Source organism: Dendronephthya gigantea, unplaced genomic scaffold (genome assembly GCF_004324835.1).
Source record: "Dendronephthya gigantea isolate DGI-Jeju-01 unplaced genomic scaffold, DenGig_1.0 000177F, whole genome shotgun sequence".
Classification (NCBI taxonomy): domain Eukaryota; kingdom Metazoa; phylum Cnidaria; class Anthozoa; order Malacalcyonacea; family Nephtheidae; genus Dendronephthya; species Dendronephthya gigantea.
The window spans coordinates 129,703-153,707 of record NW_021163187.1 but is presented as its reverse complement, the minus strand read 5'-3'; the positions used below and the strand labels follow the sequence as shown (position 1 = coordinate 153,707).

Below are 24,005 nucleotides of genomic sequence, written 5' to 3'. Positions count from 1 at the left end.
AATTAGTATAAGATAAAATAGGGCGGTGATAAATCATTCTTAATAAAATCAACCGTTACTCCGCGTAAAAGAAAAAAAGTCTGGAACCATATTTGGAGGCAAGTAAACCATCTATATGCAACCAGCGGTTCATATCCAGTTATGCAGCGCAAAAAAAATTTGCCACTACACTCCGTGCAACTAACTTACTCCCTGATTAAAATGAGCGAGGGAGAGGGGCCTCAAATTCGAATTCTCACAATTGAAAAGAAAACCATGCGAAAAATTTCGTTCGATCGTAAAACTCAGCCTAGTCCAAAAACGATGTTGTATTCATTTCATTCCACCATGATCTTCATCGAACGATGGACAGTCTAAAAACTTGGACTAAACCTCAATGCAAATTTCAATAGTTATATTTAGATTCTCAAAGAGAATTGTCATCAGCGGGTAGGGCAAACCAATTCAGCACGAGCGGAACATCAACACGATTTACAACATTTACAATTGTTCAACATCCTGGCGTCAAGATTTATGTATTCAAGTAACCCTTGGTCCACGTAATTCTACACGATCTTTCATATCGAACAAGCATTCATATATTACACGAACGAAATACATTATTTAATTATTTACTGAAGTACACATGCTTTCTTTATTTCATTATCAATCTCATCCTCGTCATTTGAGCAATCTGGATTGCGGTCGTGAATGTCGGGTTGAAAGTTTTTATGGTCCATACCAACACGCTCGTAAAATAACAAATATGGCGATTCCTTTTCGACCCGATCTGGGCTGGTCTCCTGAAAAATATCCACACGAATTAGTCATTGGAACATAAGTACCGCAGATCAACAAGTTGTCAGGAACTGAATTATTGTTTTTATGCCATTCGCAATAAAACCAATCAAGTAGGTTTGCGGCCAAAATTTAACGCATTATTATTGGGTTTTGGCCCTAGTTGAAAGTTAAATTAACGCTGGTTTAGCAAAAATGATTTAACAGAACCGTTCACGTAAATGGTGACATAACAAAGTAGAAAAATAAAGGGACAAAATGAAACCTTTACTTCTTTAAAGATTTTGGTTTTCTACACTGATTTCCATTTGGATTACTAGAGAAACACACTATTATAGAGCACTATTATCATAACATAGCATGTATGCAAATACCCCATGGGAAAGAACAACATCCATGTATTCTATTAATTCAGTAAGGATACTACTCTTACAAACATATTCTATCGTCTCTATTAAAATCAACTGCTTATTAGGTGTACTAACCTTGCAACTGCTGTCATTAAAACAATACCACTTCGAGTTCGGATTTTTCGAAAAAGAAACATAATGACCACCTCCCATCACGCCTGTGTGACTCTAAAAGAATAGTTGGACATATTTTTAGGTAGAGAACTTGAATATTTTAGAGGCCACAGCTTTAGAAAAAAGTAAAGGAAATGTTTCAGAAACCCAAAATTTCAAATATTCCAAGAGGGAGATGAACTCGTCATTGAATTCAACAGAACAACGTTTGATTAAGGAGTGCAATTGGTGATGACCTTATATATTTGATAACGCTCCTATTTCAAACGAAAACAAGCATCTTTCACAACTTAGAATGAGATTTCAAAGACGTTACGTAAAGGGTATTCAATCAATTTCCAAATGTCTTGGGGTGTGTTCGGCAAAGGACTCCGTTTGATCATTTAATTCTCCCTCACCCCCTAACCAATCCTGCACATTGCATCAACAAAACTATAAAATATCACTTAAGTTTCTCTTTGTTAAAAAATACAGAAAAATCTGGAGGTTTTAGGGGTTGATGATCTTTTTGTTCAAGCCCCATGCATGCTCTTATTCGGAATATAAAGAAAGTTCATGTACTTACAGATATGGTATATAAATTGTACAACATTCGTGACGTATCGTTTTCATTATCGCCTTTCACGTTCTTTTCGGCAATACCAGAAGATTCCACGTCAAAAGTATCTACACTATTTATTGCGACACAGTTGACATCACTTGTCTTACTTGAGGATGAACAACTGGACGTGTCATCGAAATCAGTCTTTACAGGTGCCTGGTCATAATGATTATCTTTCTTACAGTCTTCACTCGAACCGTTCTTCCCTCTTGTTTCACTCGAAGTTTTATCAAGCGCGCGGACTTTGTCAGAGTTTCCATCAACGGAATGTTTTTCTGCACAGCAAGGATGTTTGCCCTCCTTTAAATGTCTTTCAGAGTATTTCTCCGTGGCTGATTGCGATGAGCAGTCAGAATCTTCATTGATATCAGGAATACCCCCGGTTACAACACACGACTCGTTACTGGAATAACCCGAAGAATTCGACGACAAGCCTGAATCACTGGATTCTTTGTGCTGCCGTTCTGAGATTAAATGATTCTAGAGAGAATACGCAGATAGGTATGGTTTAGAGTTCAGAGTTCTCAAAAGAACTTTTTAAACAAAACAGGACTCTCGTGAAATAGTTTGCATGCAGTAGTAAAAGTTCCTGCACGTGGGAAATTGAAAATAAATGATGAGACGAATTCGTACCTTGTCGCAATCTGTTTCAAGAACCACTGGACATCCAGATTCTTTACCATGCTCCAAGATTTCTTCGGCTGCTGTTTGAACGTTCACTGTTCTTACAAATGTACTATCCTCGCACACATTACTCGTCGTTGTCCGTTTTACGACGAATTCCGATGGATCAAATGTCTCCATTGGAAAATTTACGATTTTGTTCGACTTCACCCACCGTCCGTTCATAAATTGAAATCGTTTCAAGTGTATTATCTTGAAGTGGGAGAAAATACAGAATAGTGTTAACAATGGTTTGAGATATTTTCACAAGGGCGATTCCATAGCTTATTATATAAGCTTGAAGAATTACTCGACGCTCATTGGTTGAGAGGAGAACAGTTATTTCAAATAGTGGAAAGGTATTTGTGTCCAACTTAAAAAGTTTGGCAGGATAAGAAACAACCGTGTTTGCATTGAAAATTATGTCCAAAAGATCTCGATGAAGAGCTTCAAAATTTTTACTATATTATCAATGCTTATAATAAACAAATAATAATCATGCGATGATGCTTGTACATGGCTGGACTATTCAGCAGAAATAACACATCTTGGAGACACTTTGTCAAAATGAGGTAGGGCGAAGAAAGTCGTTACACCAAAACTAGTTAATTTTGAGAAGTTTATCTAACATCAGACTATAGACTCTGTTAGAATATTCATACCAATATCGGAGGTAAGCTCCAGATATCCAACTTTTTACTTGCTAATTGATGTTTCTTACATTTGGAACAATACCTATAGGTATACAAGAGATAATGAATCATTTGTAGATATTAGGTAGATATTAGGTAGATATTAGGGGCCGGTTAGCACATGGCTAAAAACTCTGATCCTGCGGTTTAACAGCATGGAGCAATGTTGTGCTGACAATATTGCTTACAACATTAAACAATATTGTGGACAAAGTGAACAGGGTGTAGCAATATTGTTCAATGTCGATCACAACCTTGAAGAATGTGGGCAGCACAACATTGTTTCATCCCATTATTATCAATATTGCATCAACCTGATCGTTTTTTTCGACCAGTTAATTTTTAACTATAATGGCAGAATTGGCTTTGTATTTTCGAGATAACTACTCAAAACCTAGTTATAGTAGAAAGAAAAAATTATTTCCATGGCTGCTCGAAAAATATTTTCTCGCCAACTGAGATAAATCTATCCCCATATATGAAATGGTTCTATTCACAAGATCTTCAGTAGTTTTCCTTATGCATTACTACCTACCACAATTCATCTTCTCCTAATTCTTCCTCTTTTGTGAACGCTTTAAAACATTCATAAAGGTCGATGGGTTCCGTCTGAAGACGACGACTTTGCTCGACACTTGCGTGTTCCGTGAACACCTGAGAGAATTATAAATTCGAAATTGAATTCAAAATGAAACCTTTGAGTCGATTGGTGTCACAATCTGTGATATAAGTACCTATCATATACAAACTCATCAGACAGAAATACACAATTTAAAGCTGTTCAGCATATATGTTCAACTAATTTGAAGCCACCATTAGACTATGATATGACCAATGAAAGCATGGACCCAGGATCATTGTATGTTTCGGATAATTTCCTTCCAAGTTATTATTTTTATATAAGATAGCTTAGTACATATCTTTTCTCTTGAAACTGAGATAAGGTGACATTTTATTTGTATTTTTTGCGTGTATTCTGTTATTTGCAAGAACGTGAACAACCCACACTCACTTCTCTTGAGATATTGCTTCTTTCTTGACAAATTTAAGTAAAACTTAAAAATGTCCTATAGCACAGAGCGTCAGCATTTAACATTAATTAAAAATTCTACTATTTCCCACTCAAAAATATCAGAAAATAGCCAAAAAAACATAAATTCAGTTTGGCCGCGCACGTAGGAAGTCTGGGGTGTCCTCCAATAGCTCCTTCAGTTTCCGCCATCTTTGGCTTCACTTGAACATTAGCCAAATGAGCGAAGTTACTACACCATACATATATAGAGCTCCCTGGTCGCTTCAAGGAAATCGATTCGGCATCAGAGGATTTAAATATAATTTGCTACAAACAGCGACTGTTTCAGAAATGCATTCAGCGTATTTACATTCTTACCTTTTCTTGCGATGACTGATATCTTAAATGTAACGTGGTGGGCTCCCACTCAATGGCAAGATATTGACAATTGCAGTTAAACTGTTCATCATTGCATTCTATAGTACAACCGCGACAGAACCTAAACATTTACACAAAGCATATATTACTGACGAAAACCAATTTCGGTGATTTACCCACACTGCAGCAGAGTTTCCACAACTTATTTGCATATGAATGTCCTCAAAGGGGGATAGAAATGACAAATGAGAGAGACTAAGAACTTTTGGAAAGAAATACATAATATATCCTATATTAATCCTTCGTTGAAATATACTTACTTAAACCAAGGGCACAAAGCGCACGAAAGACCACTTTCAGTGACGACCTTCAACTCGAAAGGATATCCATTCTGCCTACGAATACAATGATGTGTATGAAAAGATTCATAGAGAATACAAACAAATAAACAACGCATTATTATATAGAAGAAGGAGTAGAAACAGGTTTAAAAACGCGAGTAAAACTCGCGGTTAGGAGAAGGAGTAGAAACAGGTTTGAAAACACGAGTAAAACTCGCGGTAGGAGAAGGAGTAGAAACAGGTTTAAAAACACGAGTAAAACTCGCGGTTAGGAGAAGGAGTAGAAACAGGTTTAAAAACATGAGTAAAACTCGCGGTTAGGAGAAGGAAAAGAAAAAGGTTTAAAAACATGAGTAAAACTCGCGAGACCACCACTGTTTTCTCGTGGGACGTATAAACATACCTGTTAGACGATAGTTCATCTCCAGGCGATGGGACACTAACGAACCGTGATATTTGCTGCCAAACACTTAAATATAACTCGCTGTTCTTAGTGCCTGGAATACAAGGAATGATGAGGGGACAACCAAACAAACTTGGACGATTCTTTTGAGGTGCTATGAAATAAACATCCATCCTCATCTAAAAACAAACATGTGTATTTTTTGAAATGGTATTCGTAAATACTTCCGAAATTCTTGGAAGTATAAACATGCGTTTTTTAGTGGGAGCCGAGGTTCATCACTTCATCAGCCCAGCGCGGGCTGGTGGCGTATGCATACAACGTGCGTTTTGCACCGCGATGACCAATCTAGTGGCTGTATAGCGGAAGCCGTAAACGTAAGCGTTGCCAAATGTAAAGCTGAACATCTGGTTTACTGACTCGTAGGATTAATGCAGTATACGCAAACAAAACTAGTATATATTGTTGTATTTACCAGTTTTCGATGAAGTCCTATCAAATATCCGCAAGTCTGGCCAGCCAAATGTATTCCAGTATGCACTGAATTTCCGGAATTCGCCGATGAAATGCTTGTATTTCGCGAGTGACCAGGAGTTGATTGAACACTGGCAGACGGTTGACCAGAGTAGGAAGACAACTCCACCGTCGTATTCCCGGCTTCTGTCGTATTCCAATGGTTCGCCGATTTCTTACCGGTGAGTTTCCGCATAAACCTGGGACTTAATTGTTTTAATAATCCTACGTTGTTTCTCTTAGACACTTCGGAACCGACTTCTATAGTGTCTTCATCGTCGTCCGAGGTTTGTCGACTAAGACAGGGTAGTTTTAGCGTCCCACTATAGCTTCTCTCGCTGCTACTCCGACTAGGACTTCGTACGAGTTCAGCGCGACGAGTATCACAAGGGTGACTTTCAGAGCGTTTCGTGTCAGAGGAGTTCGTGTCACATCCATCGTTGTCGTTATGGCCGGATATGCAACCCTCTGTACTTAAATTTTCGGAAGCTTCACCAGAGGATACAAGTGCTATGTTCGGAGGCGAATTCTCCACAACTACCGGTGGGGTAGGAATCTCGAATGCGTACAAGATCCCTGATAGGCTTGAACGAACTTTTTGACTATCCAAAGGTTGACCCTGCATGCAAAAGACACAGAAAATTTGTTAAAACAATCGTGTATTTACGACACGATTGAATAATTTATAAAAATATTAGCGATCGCTACAAGTTCCGTGATCAATGACATATTTTTGCGGAAAATATTTTAGCGAAGAAAAGCAAAGTTTATGGTAAAATAAAACAATAATAGAGTGGTTTCGCTAAGGGGACACCTTGTGCTTCCTTTTTACCTTAATAGATGCACCAAGTAGCTCAGCCATTAAAAGTTGACTGGGAGTTAAAGAACAAAGTTTCGCCAGCTGTTTTTTAACATCTTGTAGTTGTCGTCTGTGTTTAACAGTAAACCATATTTAATCGGAACAGAACCATCGAGAGTGACAACTATAAAAAAAGAAGACAATAATCTTATATTTGTTCTATTCGCATCGTTGTGTTCTAGACTGCCACACGAAACACACCAACAGAAGTAAATTGCTTCCAACAAAATTGGATCATGTGAAGAGGCCGTTTACACTTGCGATGTTCTTCTTTTGATAGATGTGAACAAGTAATAAGTCACAAGTACTCTGAAGTGTACGAGCTCCTATTTGAACATCAGTAACTAATTCACTCGTTCACATCTATCAAAAGAAGACGTTCGCACATAAAATCGCAGCAAAAATTTCAAGTGTGAACAGGCCTTATGTTTCAATATATTTCAACCACTCACCAATACATTCGACATAGATAGAGTTATCCATAGGAATCGGCAGGGACAAGAAGGTGTATGGATCAAAACGAACGCTGATGTGACTGCATTGTAAACATCGTACACAACTTTTTAACTACAAGAAAACCCAAGAAAAAATAAGTTAGAAATGAGGGGCCGGTAGTATCAAGCCCGTTTAGCTTAAACGGTGAATAAGTCAAAATTAAATGACACTCCTACATCTCTCTTGAATGAGTCAACTTGAATATTATGCACTGAATATGTAGTTGTAAACAGTATCTTTGTATTAACGTCAAAAACATTTAGTTCGTTTGTTGAATAAAACGGCAGACTTGCTTTCTATTTTAAACTTATCCACCGTATAAGCTAAACGGGCTTGATACAACCGGCCCCAGCTAAAGCAGCTTCCAAGCGTTAAATTGCAAACTTTTATGGAATTACGTTGCCCGTATCACGCAGTCTCAATCTAAATAGGTCCGTTTACACTTGCAATTTTTTCTGCGATTTTTTCCTATTTATAATTGTGAATCAGAAAATTATTTACGGATTTTGAATACGAGTTCTTATGCAATCAGAGCGTTCGTAACTAATTAGTCGTTCACATCTATCAAAGACGAAAGTCACAGATTGCAAGTGTAAACGCAGATCTTGTGATGTAGGAATTGTGTTGCCAGTTGGAAAAAGTACCTGGCCTTGGAATAAATCCACGACGATCGATTTATTTCTTTTAAGGTGATTATCCCACGCCTGAATGTAAAATGAGATAAAATATGGTAAATGTGCATTGCAGGCCACAGAATCATGCTCCTTGATGGATCTCCCTTCATCTGCATTAGTTATTTAGGTTATATTCAGGCTTAGTAACTGTCGAATAGACGTTTCTTATAATGACGTCAAACGCGAAAAGTGTGATGTTACACGAAATTTGATTGGCTCCACAAAACTATCGAGCCAATCAAACTTCGTGTAACATTATACTTTCCGCGTTTGACGTCATGAAATTCGACGTAATAACACATGATGGGGGTAATAATACACGGAGGTATACCATATTAAGTCTATTATAGACTAAAAAAAGGCCTCTAAATATTTTTAGCTTTTCTCTTGTGGTATAAGCATACGATTTTTACTCAGTTGCTCCATTTAAAAATTGCCGACTGTCTCGCCTCAGTTGCGCGCGGGTTGCCACGCGTGGGAACACGAACAGTAATACAACACTGTAGCAATTACCCCCAGGATCATCGTGATAATAAGGATAGAAACATAATTGAAATATTAAACATAATTGAAATATAGAACGTTCTCTGGTTGAAATATTAATTGAAATATAGAACGTTCTCTGGTTGAAATATTTCAACCAGAGAACGTTCTACATTTCAATTATAATAAGGATAGTTTGAAAGGTTATTAAACCCTGAGAATTGTGCTAAAGATAAAATGAAATTCTCCGTGAAGCATATTAAAACACACCTCCTTTGCAACCTCTTTATCAGGTCGGCCATCACTATCTTTCAATTCAACATAAGGCTTGCTATGAACTCTAATAACAAAAAATTAAAACATAGGAACCTTAAAAATTTTCCTCTCAGTCTGATAATTGTGTGTGTTAAGCTGATTTTTCATAACTTGACAGGTTGGCCATGCTCAGGGCAGCACCATCGAAATAAAGTTTACCTGTTAAGATCTTCATGCAAACCATCAAGTAGAAATGCCAAGAATTCCTATACCAAATCAGAGAAAGACGTCTTAAAGATCACGCCTTTAAATACGAACACTAAATCGAATTCATTCAGTGAAAATAAAAGACCTTCTTCAAAACAGTGTCAATACTAAAAATATTCTTCGCTGTTATATTTGAAAGACAGCGACTTTGTCTTAACAAAACATATCAAAATAATATACAACCAAACCAACCAACCAACAAAACAACCAAGGAGCAGCGTGGCAGCGTCTTCAAACAACTTAGCATCAAATGTGGTATAACAACTGCCTAAATAGACAAAGCAATTCTCGACGTTTCGACCTGAGGGCCTTCGGCAGGAGAGTTAGTGGATGAACTCTCCTCACTAACTCTTCTGACGAAGGCCCTCAGGTCGAAACGTCGAGTAGTGTTTTGTCTATTTAGGCAGTTGTCATACCACATTTGATGCTAATATACAATCAGTTGAAATGCCTCATTGTTATTGCTGATGAATTTAGCACATAAAAATCACGTTTCACTTGTCTTAGACGTTGAACTGGTCTTAAATTCTATTCTGCCTGCACCCAATTACTGCGTTCCTACAATTAAATGAGTGTTACTTCACCTGAGAATCTTGTTGTTGAAAACCGTTAAAACGAGGCGCATACCGGCCAATCGTCCACTAAAAGGGTAACAACAAACAGCGAAGAAAGAGTTAGTCGAGAATACTCCCAGTTCATTTCACTAGATTGTGCACCAGCGTACTTACCCTTAATCTTAAGGGTGCAATTGATCTATAACTGGTGCTCCACAGATCTTGTACCACCTCTCCATATCGTTTGGCTATATTACCTTTCATGCCAAGTGGGTTTGTTCTTCAAGAGAATATCACATTTTCAGTAAAACCAAACACAAAAAAGAACTTCTTGAAGTAGCAATATCTAGTTTCTTAACTCAGCTGTAAGAAGCCGACAGTTTCTCAATTAAACTGTAAGAAACACTTCCTAAACTCGAACGAGAAACGGTTTCTTAACCCGAGTGTGAGAAACACTTTTTAACTCGAATATGAGGAACAGATTATTATTTAGAATATGAGGAACAGATTATTAATTAGAATGTGGGAAACAGAAATGGTTTCTTAACTTGAATGTGGGAAAAAGTTTTTTAATTCAAATCTGGTAAACGGTTTTTCAAATCAAGTTGGGAGGCAGTTTCTTAAAAACTCGAACGTGGGGAAAAGGTCCTTAGCTCGACTGTACGTAAAAATTTCTCAGCTCTTTAGCTGCAGAAAAACATTTGTTAGGAGCAATTTCTCAACTCAGCGCTAAGAGTAGTTTCTCCTAACTCAGGTATACGAAGGTATTTCTTAACTCGACTACGGAGCGAGAGACGTTTCTTATCTCAAATGTAAATACCATCGCTCTTGGGACTTACTTATTCAATTCGTAAAGGTGATAGCGATCCGTGAAATAGTTGGTCAGCGGTACTGTATTACTCATACACTGGATTGCTGAATTCATGAAACACGTATTTCCAAGATTACTTAAGCCAGTCATACCCCTGCCTAAACAAAAAACGACAGAATGCTATCTACAATATCAGGGAAAACAGAATATTAATTAGGGATTTTAAGAATGTAGGACGCGAATGCGACGACGACATCATATGACATTGAAAACCTTGGGTTTCCGCTTAGGAACAACTCTATGGAGTCCAATTTCTTGTCATTGCAATTAACTGTATTTTACAGCCAAAATACCTAGGATGATCATTCTCAAACACGCGGTGAAACTAAAATCAAGCTTGTGTTGACACGAATTTAGCCAGAGTTGCAAAAAAGCTGCGGGTACGCGGGTACTACCGGCAGGAATGTTTGCTTTGAATGAAGTTTGCGAGGAAGGTTCAAATTTGAATACTCTAATTGATCACATGCATGTAAAAAAGCCAAATATTTCTTTATGCTGGTTGCAACTTGACTCAGTGACGTACCGCCATTTTGAAGTAGGTTTTCAGAACTTGAAATCCTGCCGGAGGAAGGTTCAACTCTTTTTGCAACTCTGTAGTCATATCTGAGATTTGAGTTTAGTAATAAGGGAAGTTTGTGAAATGGTTAACACTGATATTTATTGATATATACTGTTAACACTCGAAAGGTTGAACTCTTTTTGCAACTCTGAATTTAGCGAAATTTTAACCGCAAATTATCAAATGACGGTGATGTTAAGGCGGTTCTACAGCAAAAACAGCGAGCTTTCTACAGCAAAAACAATTGACTTATTGAAACCTCGCGTTCACATTTTGAATTGTGTTAGAGGCGATTCACTCACCATGCGGTCGTTTGTCCTGAATTGCTTTATTTAACGCCAATGACGTCATTTCCTCAGGCCAACTCATATCACGATTACGAACTACATAAATTAGAACAAGGATTTTAGCTTAGTTAGACGAGGTCGAACTTTTAACTATAGCTCACGAAGAACACTATTACCCTCCCTACACCAAGTACATCCTTACACACGAGCTTGTGAGATGTGTGAAAAACACGAAGTCAAATTATATTAATACATTTTAGCAAACGGTCTGCTTGTTACGCCATTGCAATTCCCAGTTCACATACTCTACCCTGTCAACTTACTTTCAATAAGTATAGGATGTTGATCGACAATTCCTAATGCCTCTAGTGTCTGAGGAAACTGGTCTTCGTCCAGGAGCTGAAGGTTGCTCTGAAATTAAACGAGAGTCAATTTAATCATTTACACAATGTTTATTACGCAGTTTTGAAATTGATTTTAGAATTGAAAACAAGATTTGCTGACTTCACGAAGCGGCAGCTCTACTTCTGATCATTTTTACCAAGTGAAATCGGCTAAATTTATGCAGTCAAACTTGTTGATGAGCGGGTTAGGTATCATTCCTGCATTACTCTACTAATAAGTAGAGTCATTCGTCGTCTTGGGGCTTTTTAATACAGTGTTAATTGACAAAAACCTCACAAATTTCCACAAAATACAATTTTAAGATTCATGCATGTCATTGACCAATAAACTAAACAACGTCTTACCTCATCAGCCATGTTCCAAAGCCGAACATCTTCTTGCCTCAGTCGAAGTCTTTGACAAAGAAAATCAAACAGCTGGAAAATACAAGAATGGCGAGGTTAAAATAAAGCCGCAGACATTTTCACAGAGATCAAGCTTAGCATAAGTTGAAGTTAAATAGATGATTGTTAAAAACTCATAAAGGCGAGTAACGCACCTGTTGCAAGGTGTTCATTCTGCTGAAGACGGCGGTGTAACTAAGCTGTCGTTTCGGTGTGATCATCTGAGGAACAGCCCCAGCAGAGGACGTGCCAAAATTTAGGCCACTCAGAGCAAATCCTACGCCTGACCATGACGTAAAGCTGTTTTTAGCTGCTGGTTGAACATGGCGATAAAGAAGAAGAAGTCTGGGGAAAAGCTCTAAAACCGGCGAGGGATCACCATCGTTTGAAACGATAACCTACAAAATCAACAAACATGAATAATAATTATAATAATAAGGTCTAAGGCTTTACACAGGGTGTAAAAAGAAAATAAATTCACATGACGAAACTGAAAATGGAAAAAATTTGCAGTCCAGAGGTCTAGGCCACACTGATCGGGAAAGTGAATATCAGTAAATAAAAGCCTCGCCTTCGTCTTGGTATTTACTCGGTGATACTTACCTCGTCTTCAGCAAATAATTGTTAAATACTAGGTTTTTGAATCAAGGAGCGAGGTTTTTGAATCAAGGAGGGAGGTTTTTGAATCGAGGAACGAGGTTTTTAAATCGAGGTTTTTAAATCGAGGTTTTTGAATCGAGGATCGAGGTTCTTAAATCGAGGATCGAGGTTTTTAAATCGAGGTTTTTGAATCAAGGAGCGAGGTTTTCAAATGTTATACGACCAGTGAATTCGAAGTGTCATTAATATAAAACTAGGTTCAAAGTAAATTACTCACATTTCTTGGTAAGGCTGGTGAGCCTGTGTACCATTGAACGAGGGCCTTCCAAACAGATTCAGGAACAATTTCAAAATCTCTTCCTCGGACCAATGGCACGGAACATTTCAATTTACCACCGTCAGCTGTCAGCGATTGAATCTGTTCAATTAGAAAAATCTAAATAATTAATTCGTTAAAAAGGTCACTATTATGTTCATGTTTTTTAAAAACAGCCAAAGCAAATCCTCAGTAAAACAACACAGCAGAAAATGCATGGTGTTTATGCAGTTTTAATAATAATCTAATCATTGTTACCCAAATTGTGCATTGTTGTATCGCTATCAGAGAGAAAACTATTCAATAACTTTAAAAAGTTCAATTCGTTTTTGCCGTGTGCAAGTTTCAAGTCTTTCATGCAAGACATAATAAAATCTTTTAAGTTTAAAGCCAAAGTATTGAGAAGTTTTACTGACGCGAAGTCAAGTAAAAGATTTATATTTATGGTTTAAAAAAGGAACGTGAATCTGTCCAAAATGTTTTCAATCGTCTGAGCCTTTTTTGCTGCACTTTTTTGCTAAAAATCTCTGCACGAACCTTGCGAAAGTCTGATTCAACCAGCCATGAGTTATCTATGGTACCAGGCTTCGTAATGTTAACCCCATTTACGTCAACCAATGGTGCAACAGAGCGCTGTGGTTGTGATAACCTCCTACCAACCATCCCTTTACGCTGAGAGCTCTCCATTTTATCCCACGCTTGACTCGTAGTTGATGAGGGTGTACTGGACAGCGGACTTACCCCATTCTTTTCAAGTGCACTAGTGGATAAACTACGGGCCACAGTCTAAAATCAAAACATTGTTATTTCTCATCTCAACCCAACTCTGCTGAAGCTAAACGCTTTTAACAAAAATATATATATATTTGTCTTGGAGAGAGAAACACACATTAAATAAATTTACACGCATCAAATTAACCTTGACCTGGGTCGAATTATGGAATTACGTCCAAATTTTAATCCTAGCTATTAGTACCATACACGCTCAATAACTTTAACTGTAATCCAAACCTAATCGAAATGAAAGCATAACAGCAAATACGCCCTTAAATTCGTAATTCCAAATGTAACAAGAAGAACAAAACTGTTCGTAAATGTCACTTGAATGAAAATACAACCATAGGATGAGAACACATCCAGTAAATTATCTGGCAAACGGTTAGGTGGGAACAAGGAGGAATTTTGTTTTAGACCAATCAGCAAATTTGTTCACATTTTAGTAACCCAATCAGAAAGCATAAATTTAGGCTACCTCCGGAAAAAAGGTACACTATTCGCTATTCACAATTTCACATGAATAAAACTAAAAATATACGCATTCTGATCGACTTTGCCTGAAAGAAATTGTAGATGGGGTCTTTGGGACATGTATGAGAAATTTGCGACCTTTTTCTAAGGTTGAATTTGAAAGAATGTCAATTCATACCGATTTCTGCTTCCCAATGAACTCCTTCCATCTTTTCCACCAGTCCATGGCGACGATATACCAGGTGGTACCAGGTCGTAAACCTCGAAAATTTTCCCGATCCAACCAACCCCTTAAGAAAATGAAGTTCATCATTTATTATAGCTTCTGGCAGTCATCCAATGCTGACCTAAAAGCCCTGTTACACGATGCAACTATTCATCCAACTTGCCTCGCAACGTTGTTGCATTGAAGCAAATTCAACTTCAAAACCATACTTGTGGTTAACAAATCAACCAGAGCCGTCGCTTGAAGCTTATTCGGGGGGGGGGGGAGGTGGATGTATATTCATTTAATTGTCTGATCTCCGACTGATTTCTTTTGATAGCGATTGTTTTTACGCTTGTTTAAACATGAATATATAAATATACACCTCCCCCCAATTACGTTATCCTCGCGCTATGCGATCAATCGATTTTGTAACTACTTTTTTATTACCATATCACTTGATATTCGTCCTTTCGTGTTGCTGGTCGTAAGCCAAATACTACATGACATATCTAAAGTAAATGGATATACGATCATTCGGACTTCTAGGACTTCTAGGATCATTCTAGGAACGGTTACGACAAAAAATTACAACCATTATATATATTAATTCACATCATTCGTTTTTGCCGTATACAAGCTTCAATCTTTAGTGCAAGGCATATTTTGTTGAGTATTTTTTAAACCTTTTTCTTACCAAGTTTGAAGCCTATGTATTGAGAATTGCGGAAAGTCTTACCAATTTCCGCGGATAGCTGTATTCAGAAAGCTCACTCGCACTCATTAAAGCCCGTTTTCCACTAGGCGAATTTATTCGCGCGACGCGAAGCAGCGACATCTGAAATCCAGTGATGTGATTGCTTTGCGAAAAAATTCGCCGCGAAAAAGTAGAATGGAGAGAAGTCCCTACTTTTTATCTGTTCGCGCGAATAAATTCGCCTAGTGGAAAGCGGGCCTAAGTATAAGTGGGGCATAGAAATTGTGTTATCACTTATTAATGTGATAGTCCTTTCTTAATCGATGGAAAGATTTAAGGTAAAACATCGCAAATCAAGCTCTTATATTCGAGTGAAAATACCGCAAACGAATCGCTATAACGTGATTAAGATCTCCCACTCAATGAGTTTAATGCATGTGGGTGAGCTTTTAGAATACAGGCGGCTAGATTTCGATCCTGCCAACTGACCAGCTCAGTGGCAGAACTTTAGTAAATATATATTGTCGCTGTAATCAAACAACACAGTTCCTATAGCACGTGCACAAGGCAGTGAAGATAAATGTATATCATAGCTTTAAATTCTTAGGAATATATCATACATCGAAACGATAAGAATATACGTGCCTGGAATAAGATATCCAGGACGAAACGAGAGAGTGTTTGAGATGTCGCCCATTTCTTGTAGTCATCTAGCGTCAAGAAACCATCCTGAAATCACACAGACAAGCGGTTGCATGTAGAGATGAATATTCAAACTCTTATATAGCCTTGTTTCAAAACATGTGCACAAGTCCCAAATCATGTAGCTTCATCTAAATAATCACCTACAATCTTTCGTGATGACGTAAAGCCTGATGTTACAGGAAGTTTGATTGGCTCGTTAGTTTGGCAGAGCCAATCAAATCTCGTGTGTAATATTCTAGGCTCAAAGGTTTGACATGAAAAAGGTCTTTTTGGCTGGCAATAAAAAATACAAATTTCCAAAATTCACGATTTATACTAACTTTACGGTTACTTTTCAAGCTGTTATGAAAGTACTGTCGCGATAAGCAGAAATCAAATTCTTGTTTACACGCAATTAGTTTATTGAACAAAGGAAAATAATGCGAATACACCTTCCTACGTTTACTAAAAATATGAATTAAGGAAATGTGAAGCTTCCTGGTGGTCAAATGAACAAGTACCTTATCCGTGTTGAAATCGCTTAAAATTTCTGTGACCAAGATTTCTGCATCGATTTCAGTTTCTGTTTGAGCCTGCATATGAGAATAAACGTTTGTTAGTGCACTTCTAATGAATTCACAAGCTTTGGAGCTGTGAGCATGGAATGGTGTAATAAACGACGTGTTAATTTCCTACATTTATTTTGGTTGGTCAAGATTAAAAGCCCTGTTACACGGTGCAAATTTCTTGCAACTTGCAATGCAATTCTACTTTTGAGAGATGTATATTTGGGAACAACGAAACTGTTGTGTTTATTTACACTTCATGCGCTTTACTTCTGCAAGACTCTTCACTGATTTACATCTCTTAGAAGTAGAATTGCATTGCATGTTGCAAGAAAAATTGCACCGTGTGGCCTTAACTGTTTCTCAAGCTATTACTACAGGTCAGGTGTGGCAAAAAAATCGCACTGGTGGAGACTTGCCTCGGGGGGTGATTCGTCATTTACTAAAGAATTTTAGACTGATGACGTTTTTCTCTCAATGACGCAACAGAGTAAATAACAGGAGCCGGTTGTATGAAAGCCGGATAGCGCTATACACCGGATAGTGATTTTTTCAACCGTTCTAAAAATGCATGAAAAGCTATAAAATCTCAGCTTTGGAACTAAATATTATTAAAGAGGATCCTCGACTTAGGACTACTAAGATTTAATCAAAGTTATACCTAACAACAGGTGATTTAAAAGCCATTGAAAAAAACGCTATCCGGTGGATAGCGCTATCCGGCTTTCATACAACCGGCCCCAGATGCAGAGCTAAAACTAGTGTACCCATTTTTTTTCAGTGCGCACGCCCGAGAAATGCCTGAGATTGACAATTCTGCAATTAATCGAAAATGTTTGTGGAGACGTTTACCAAGAAATCCAAGCCATTTTAAACATTTCAGCTACTTCCGAACATGCGCATTTGGTCACCTTTCGCTCATGCGCACTAAAGAAAGCGGGTACAAAAAATGTATCTATTACTCTTTGACGGCGCCTTGACGTACAGATTTAAATGAATTATTTAAAATTATAAAGCGTTCAGGATAACTGGAAGCAATTTAAGAGCAAAACTAATTGTATAGTGCAATTCAGAAATTTTAACATAAAGTATGTAAAATGACCGCAAACTAAGTGTGAAATTTGCAACAAAGGCGACCGAAAACCGCTGAGGCGAAACTGCGGTCGGCGGTCTCCCACGCACGCCAATCTAAAACTCTCTAGTGATTCGAAAAGATTACCGTGGATGAATGAGGAATATTTTCCGACTTCAGGTCAATCATAATTTTAATCATTGTTCTAATTTCGTCCACGGAAAGCAGCCCATCCCGATCCATATCAAAGATCTTGAATGTAACTAAATAAAATATATCAAGTCATATATGCCAAGGCTTTTATACAAAGTGAGGTGGTTAGTTGTATTATTGATAACTTAAGATTTTTTATCATCAATATTTATTCATTTCAGAAAATAGCAAGAAAAGAGATTTCCATATATTGAAATGAATAATATATGTCAAATTAAGGACTAATTTCAGATACTAAGGAATGTAAAAGGCTTGTTACAGCCTTGACTTACAGGCAAATCTTTCAGCAACTGGCCCTCGGCAACATGTTGAAATTCCACACGCAATCTCGCGGAAGTCAATATGACCATCTTCATTTTCATCAAAAGCATTAAAGAGAGCTACGCAAAAGAGAATTTTCAAATTATGCACAAACTAATAGTCCCTGTAGGCATAACATTCCCTGCATGTCTGTTAAAAGCTCACTAACACTCGATGAGTGTGTCATATAAATGATATCACTAAACAATGAGAAAGTTTTCTTAATCAATGGAAATATTTAAGGTAAAACACTGAAAATCAAGCTCTTATTTGAGTGGTGACACCGCAGTAAAAACGTTATGAGAAAATTAAAATCTCCCACTGAACGAGTTTGAGTATGCGCGAATCAGCGCATATTATTTATATTTATTTATAATCAGCATTTTAATCAGCGACAATGCGAAATTTCGAATTGTCATATCTCGAATTCTAAGACAGTTTTATCCTCTGGAATTCGCTATTTTTAAAACATCACTTGAAACTTTGGCGCCAGATAATGGGTTACTTTGTACAAAACCAATAGGTTCGGCACATGAAAAGTTCGAAGTCTGAAACGGTCTTTCTTCCCTAAAATAAAACAATGAAAGAGAACGAGATATCCACATACCCTTGGCAAGAGAGTCAGAAACACAAGATGACACGAGTGGTATGAAGGTTTCCAAATCAAACTTTCCAGTTTTTGTTCCAGACTTTAAATACCAATATCTTTTCTCCAATTCAATGATGTCCAACTCTTGCACTACATTGGATGCAGGAATTAAATAAATTCATATCAAATATCATGTTGTAATAAAATAAGAGTAGCCCAAATATCCTAAGATTCTTTGTCTGCAATCGTGCGACCTTTCCCTTTAATGGCAGGCAGACTTTCAGAAAAATTCAGGGCGCTTCTCTTCCATTCGCGACAATCGAACAACAATCAACAGAACATGCAGCAATTCATATTTTAGTTATAAAAGCGTCTCGAAATAACGGCCGAGCGACGGAAATTGTCGGGTTAATTAGTATTGGCTATTGACCGGACAAAAGCTTGACTATATATCGGACATTGCTATACCCCTAACTAATTTTATCCGTGCTGCCAATACAACGGCCGAGAACAATGCCATGCATTTTAGCCGTACCGTCCCGAAAATTTAAATGTAGTGAAAACAGGGCTTAAAACACCCTCCGAGACAGCATCCTGTATAGCTACGCTGTCACTCTGAGACTGCAGTTTAGGCCCAGGGAGATAAGAGAAAGCTTTAGGGTTTATGCATTATAGAACGCAAAAGCGCACAGATGCTATACTGACACAAATGTGGGAAAAGACTAATAATTTCGAAGTTACTTACAGCCAGTAAAGTTAGCAAGTGTTTGATAAAACGTGGGTGTTTCTCCATAGTCTGTCAATTGTAAACCATTGCCTTGTTTAATCAACCATTTTGACAGTGTGATGGAATCAGGATGTCTTCTCAACCAATCGCAAAAATCTTGGGAGGTTATTTTCTCACTCTAAGGAATATATGTAAAACATTTATTAAAACAATGCTATGAACAAATCTTAGCGGGGGAAACGGGGGGTGGTTGCTGGCTTGTTCTTCCCCAATACGCTATAAATTCAAGGCAACGATTTATTTCGAGTTATATTAATGATCTTCGTAGAGTGAAACTAGAACGATAATTCGGGAGGGAGGGTTCTTATATCTTCAGTTCGCAAGACGGATTTCTTACGACCCCAAGCACCCCCGCGCGCTCGCCTTTTTCAGCTCATCGGTATACAATAACTGAATGCAATGTTATTTTTACTATTAAAGCGCCTGGTACGAGGCTGCATTTGGCAGACCATTATCTCAGGCATATATCACTGTACTAATGGCTGTTTTCACAACTTACTGTATATGAGCTAATATACAGTAAGTGGCTCAGACAATAAGCAGATTTACCATGAGGACGTGAACGTCAAATACGACGTGAAAATGGCGAATAAATGGCGTGATGCGCCCAAATATGGACATGCCACGCCATTTACTCGCCATTTTCACGTCGTATTTGACGTTCACGTCCTCGTGCTAAATCTTCCTAATCATACAGATTACGCGACAGCTCTTTACAATGTGTAGCTATATTATAAATAATAGAATTTGCTCATTTTTATTATCATAAAGCTGGCTAGAATTAACCCACTTGCTCTCGTGATATATGGCTGTGAGCCAACGAATACTCTACGTCGTCTCGTTGCCTATCAACTCATATACGACTCGAGCTGATAGCAGAGAGCTCGTGGCATAATTGTTAAATGGACGTAGCTGTAGTAATGCAATATTAGATTAGCTGCTCAATACGACTATATAACGAAAGCCGCACATTGAACGAGAGACATTCGCTTGAATGACGTAATAGTCTTAATCGAGTGGAGGTAACGAGGCCAATATAGCTGCATTCCTCTTCCTCATTCCTCTGTCAATCTTTGTAAAATCATGTTTTGTGTGTTTTTTCTCATTTGCTCACAACTTTTTAAAGAAAAGTATTAAACTAACACGCGCAAACTATAATAATTTATTTTCTATTCAAAAGAAATCGCAGCCACTGATTGGCTAATATCATAATAATGTTTAAAATCGTCGTTTCCAACGAGTGACGTCATAACGTGGGACGCGACATTTTTCATGCACGGTATTAAGTCATAACTATAAGTCTATAACCCAGACGAAAAATGTCGTCGTATGTCACGTTACGACGTCGAAAACCCAAGGAGCAGGAATGTGAAACAATACACAAATACGAGTGAATATAAAGTTGGAATGTTCATTATTTTGAATGAGTAATTAATAAACAATTATTGAATTAGGGTGTCATATGTGAAGCCGGAATTATCAAGCCTTAATATGTCGCTTTCAACCAAAGCGAATGCTGAGTTGATTAAACCTCTTGAACCTCGTTCAATAATTGTTAATCATATAATGGTGAAGGTTGTCAGGAAAGTACATTAACAACAGTTGTTTTAAGACATCTTGTTTGACCCTAAACTGGCATACACAGAGGGGAGAGGGGCATACACAGAGAGAGGGGCATACACAGAGGGGAGAGGGGCATACACAGAGAGAGGGGCATACACAGAGGGGAGAGGGGCAACAGGGCAGTTATACCCTTTCCCTTGTAGGGAAAACAAAACTTGTACACCTTTTCTTTTTCTATAATGACTTAAACTTAAGTTATTAGTGAAAAGTATCTGTGTGCGATGTGACCTTCTGGCAGAAATGACTGCATGTGTTTATAATAGCTGTGAAAATCTTCAAATCTTCGTAGTTTAAAGATGCAACTTACTAAAGCAAAAAGCTGTCTGATTGAATCAGGTACTCTGCCTCCTTCAGATACAAGGAGAAGACTTTCCATATCATCCTGAGACACATGATTACCATCACTTGAATAGATCTCAAATATGACTAGAAAGAAATATGAATTACAATCTTTCTTGGTCTGCTGTACTGCACATGGGGTTTTCAGTTCAATTTACATGTTCTTGTTGGCATGATCAAATGGAAAAAATTAAAGAAAAAGTAATGCTGACTAACCTAGTTTTCAACTTAGTTTAACAGATAATTAACACTTATTTAAACAGCGAACGAAGGAAACATTATGTTTTGTGGACCCAAAACCTGTCGATATTTCACGAGGTGAAGCCGAGCTCGATGGTCGAGGGTCCACAAAACATAATGTTTTCTGAGTTCTCAGTAAAAAAGTTCTTTATTATAAACCACTTGTCAAGGTGAACAACAAAATATCTTTTCATAAAAGACATCATTTCAAATGGATAAACAGTCTAAAGGTCGCATGTCCAGGTGATTAAAGTTGTTATTTCCAATGAGATAACAGGTTATCTCACTCTGCAGGGGGTTGCGCAGGCAACATCAAGATTTCATCACTCTTGCATGATTCGCTCTCGCCAATGAAATGCTGCGAACACCAAACTTTGTCAAGTGGTATATAATCAATACACTTGTAGCCCATTGATTGGGTCAATTTGCTCAACCAAGAGTCAACCATTAGGATAAACTAATTTCACAGAAAATCATACTTTCCTAGTTGAAAACATATCATAAACCAGAGTAAAAAATATATGTTTTCACTTACATCGTAATTTGTCCATTAAGGAACCTCGAGTTAATAATGCAAGACCACAGAGAAGGTCCTTGAAACCAATACCTTTACTGTTCCCTCCGAAGGCAAAATACATTTGCTGGAAAAAAGACACATAATCAATAATTATGGCAGCTTTAATATGAATTTAGAAAGTTATATGAATGCAGTGATTGTCTCTGTCTCTGTCTGTTACAAGAACAATCAACAGCATTTTGCATGGAAAATTGTTACTCCTATTGGATGACGCATTAATGCATGTAAGAGTGGGCTTTATAAACTTGTAAATGTTTTATAAGAGGTTTGATTTTGAGAATCTAGGTAAGACTAAGTTCATGATGTGATAAGGCTGTGCACATCTAAACATATATACATGTACAGTTATAAAAACAATTAGAGGATTCCCTGTTATGTTGGAACAAAAACTGCAAAACTAAAACTTATGGAATGATTCCAAGCTTATGGAATCTCAATTCTATCAACAGCAAGAGTATAATCAGACTAATACAACATCCAGTTCACACATGACTAACCATGAACAAAAAAAGAATGAATGTTAATAGCCATTGCAATTTGAAAACAGTTCCCTGCATGTGGTAGAATAAACAGTAACTCTTTCCCAGTAACTTTTTCATCAAAAACATATATACAGTCATGCATTTATAAAGCACGGGTCATATTTCTTGCAGAATTGGTGTAATGTATTTAGAATATAACCATGTTCAAAAAATGGCAGCGAATTATGTCTACACAAGTACAACTCTGCAACATCTTGGTTTAAAATGTCCACGAGCAGATGTTCTTCTAAATGACATTTGACAGTTGACATGTTAAAGCACATTTACCTATGTTTACAAAATAGCTCAGTAATATGTGTGCCATATTGAACTTTTTTTTATCTTATTTCTTACTATACTACTGCAACTTGCTTGCATTCATTCTAACACCCCTCAACCTTGTGTTTATGAGGGCTGGTTCTCAGAGATAGGCAGATAGCTAAGGTCTAGTGGCTACTATGTGGGTTTTGCAGCTACCAAAGCTATAAACAATGCTGCTAAAGCAATTATAAACAAAGGCACTCAGCATTTTGTTCAAGATCACACCCTAACTGCAGGGTATAGCATGATCCCAGCATGATCCCAGTCCTATGACTCTGATCTCAGAGAAAATATTTTCTCATAATTCCAGCATCATTGAAGAATTTTGGATAATTTCTGCCAACTACAAAGTTTCGAACAATTTTTTTTCTATAACTGTAGCCTAGCTCTTTCTGACAGGGAGATTACTTGCAAAGGCCTTAAATGAAGCTGTTTATATACAAAGGTCATCTCCAAGTACAAATATATTCCTGTATGATTATTTAGTGTTTATCAAAAACCAAAACGTGTAAATATTTGAATAAAAGTTTATCATGACATCAAAAATTCTGTATTGACAAAGAATAAAGACCTGATTGTAGCACCCATCTCCGCACAGTCACAAAAATTGATATGAAAATAAAAATAAATTTTTAAAGCCTTACTTCTGCTAACTTGGCTGGAACACTTTCACCCAGAACTTCACGCAGAAACAACGATTTTCCCATAGCACCACTAGCACCAGCGATCCGTTTGAACGCTAGCCGTAACCGTTTCAGTTCGTCTTCATTCACTAAGGGTGGATATTTTGAAAACTACCGGTCAATACATAACAATATTTAAAGGAATACAGTTTGAATAATGTACAACTGTTAATAATCTCTGTACGTCTATACCTCGTCTTTGTACTTCTTCGTACGAGAAAAAGCTAATCTTAGATTCCCTTTGACCCATTGTTAAAATCAACCCAAATTCACGTCATTTTTGTTTAAAACGTTAGAATAGTCTTAAGAAACGTTCATAGTTTTCATTTGAATGTTTTTATACACAATTTGCTTCGACATATTATAACTCACTATAATAACTTTCAACGTCATGTGAGTTCATCATACGCTAGTCGTTGCTCGTCAAC

General features: G+C 37.4%; 1 protein-coding gene across 1 annotated transcript; it reads right to left on the bottom strand.

The window, feature by feature from the left end:
* Positions 1-386: 386 nt before the first annotated feature.
* Positions 387-24,005, bottom strand: LOC114538198 (ubiquitin carboxyl-terminal hydrolase 32-like). The gene is given in 37 exon segments (XM_028559349.1): positions 387-782; positions 1,263-1,355; positions 1,867-2,382; positions 2,536-2,778; positions 3,228-3,300; positions 3,793-3,911; positions 4,648-4,768; positions 4,968-5,042; positions 5,392-5,570; positions 5,867-6,523; positions 6,737-6,822; positions 6,825-6,887; positions 7,216-7,330; positions 7,903-7,962; positions 8,686-8,755; positions 8,890-8,936; positions 9,522-9,578; positions 9,666-9,771; positions 10,331-10,460; positions 11,224-11,304; positions 11,532-11,619; positions 11,958-12,029; positions 12,152-12,394; positions 12,874-13,014; positions 13,450-13,698; positions 14,339-14,450; positions 14,816-14,877; positions 15,708-15,791; positions 16,268-16,339; positions 17,532-17,647; positions 17,870-17,977; positions 18,505-18,636; positions 19,232-19,391; positions 21,204-21,322; positions 22,011-22,116; positions 23,539-23,666; positions 23,770-24,005. Coding segments are annotated over 37 exon segments (5,112 nt in total). The 5' UTR covers positions 23,828-24,005; the 3' UTR covers positions 387-611.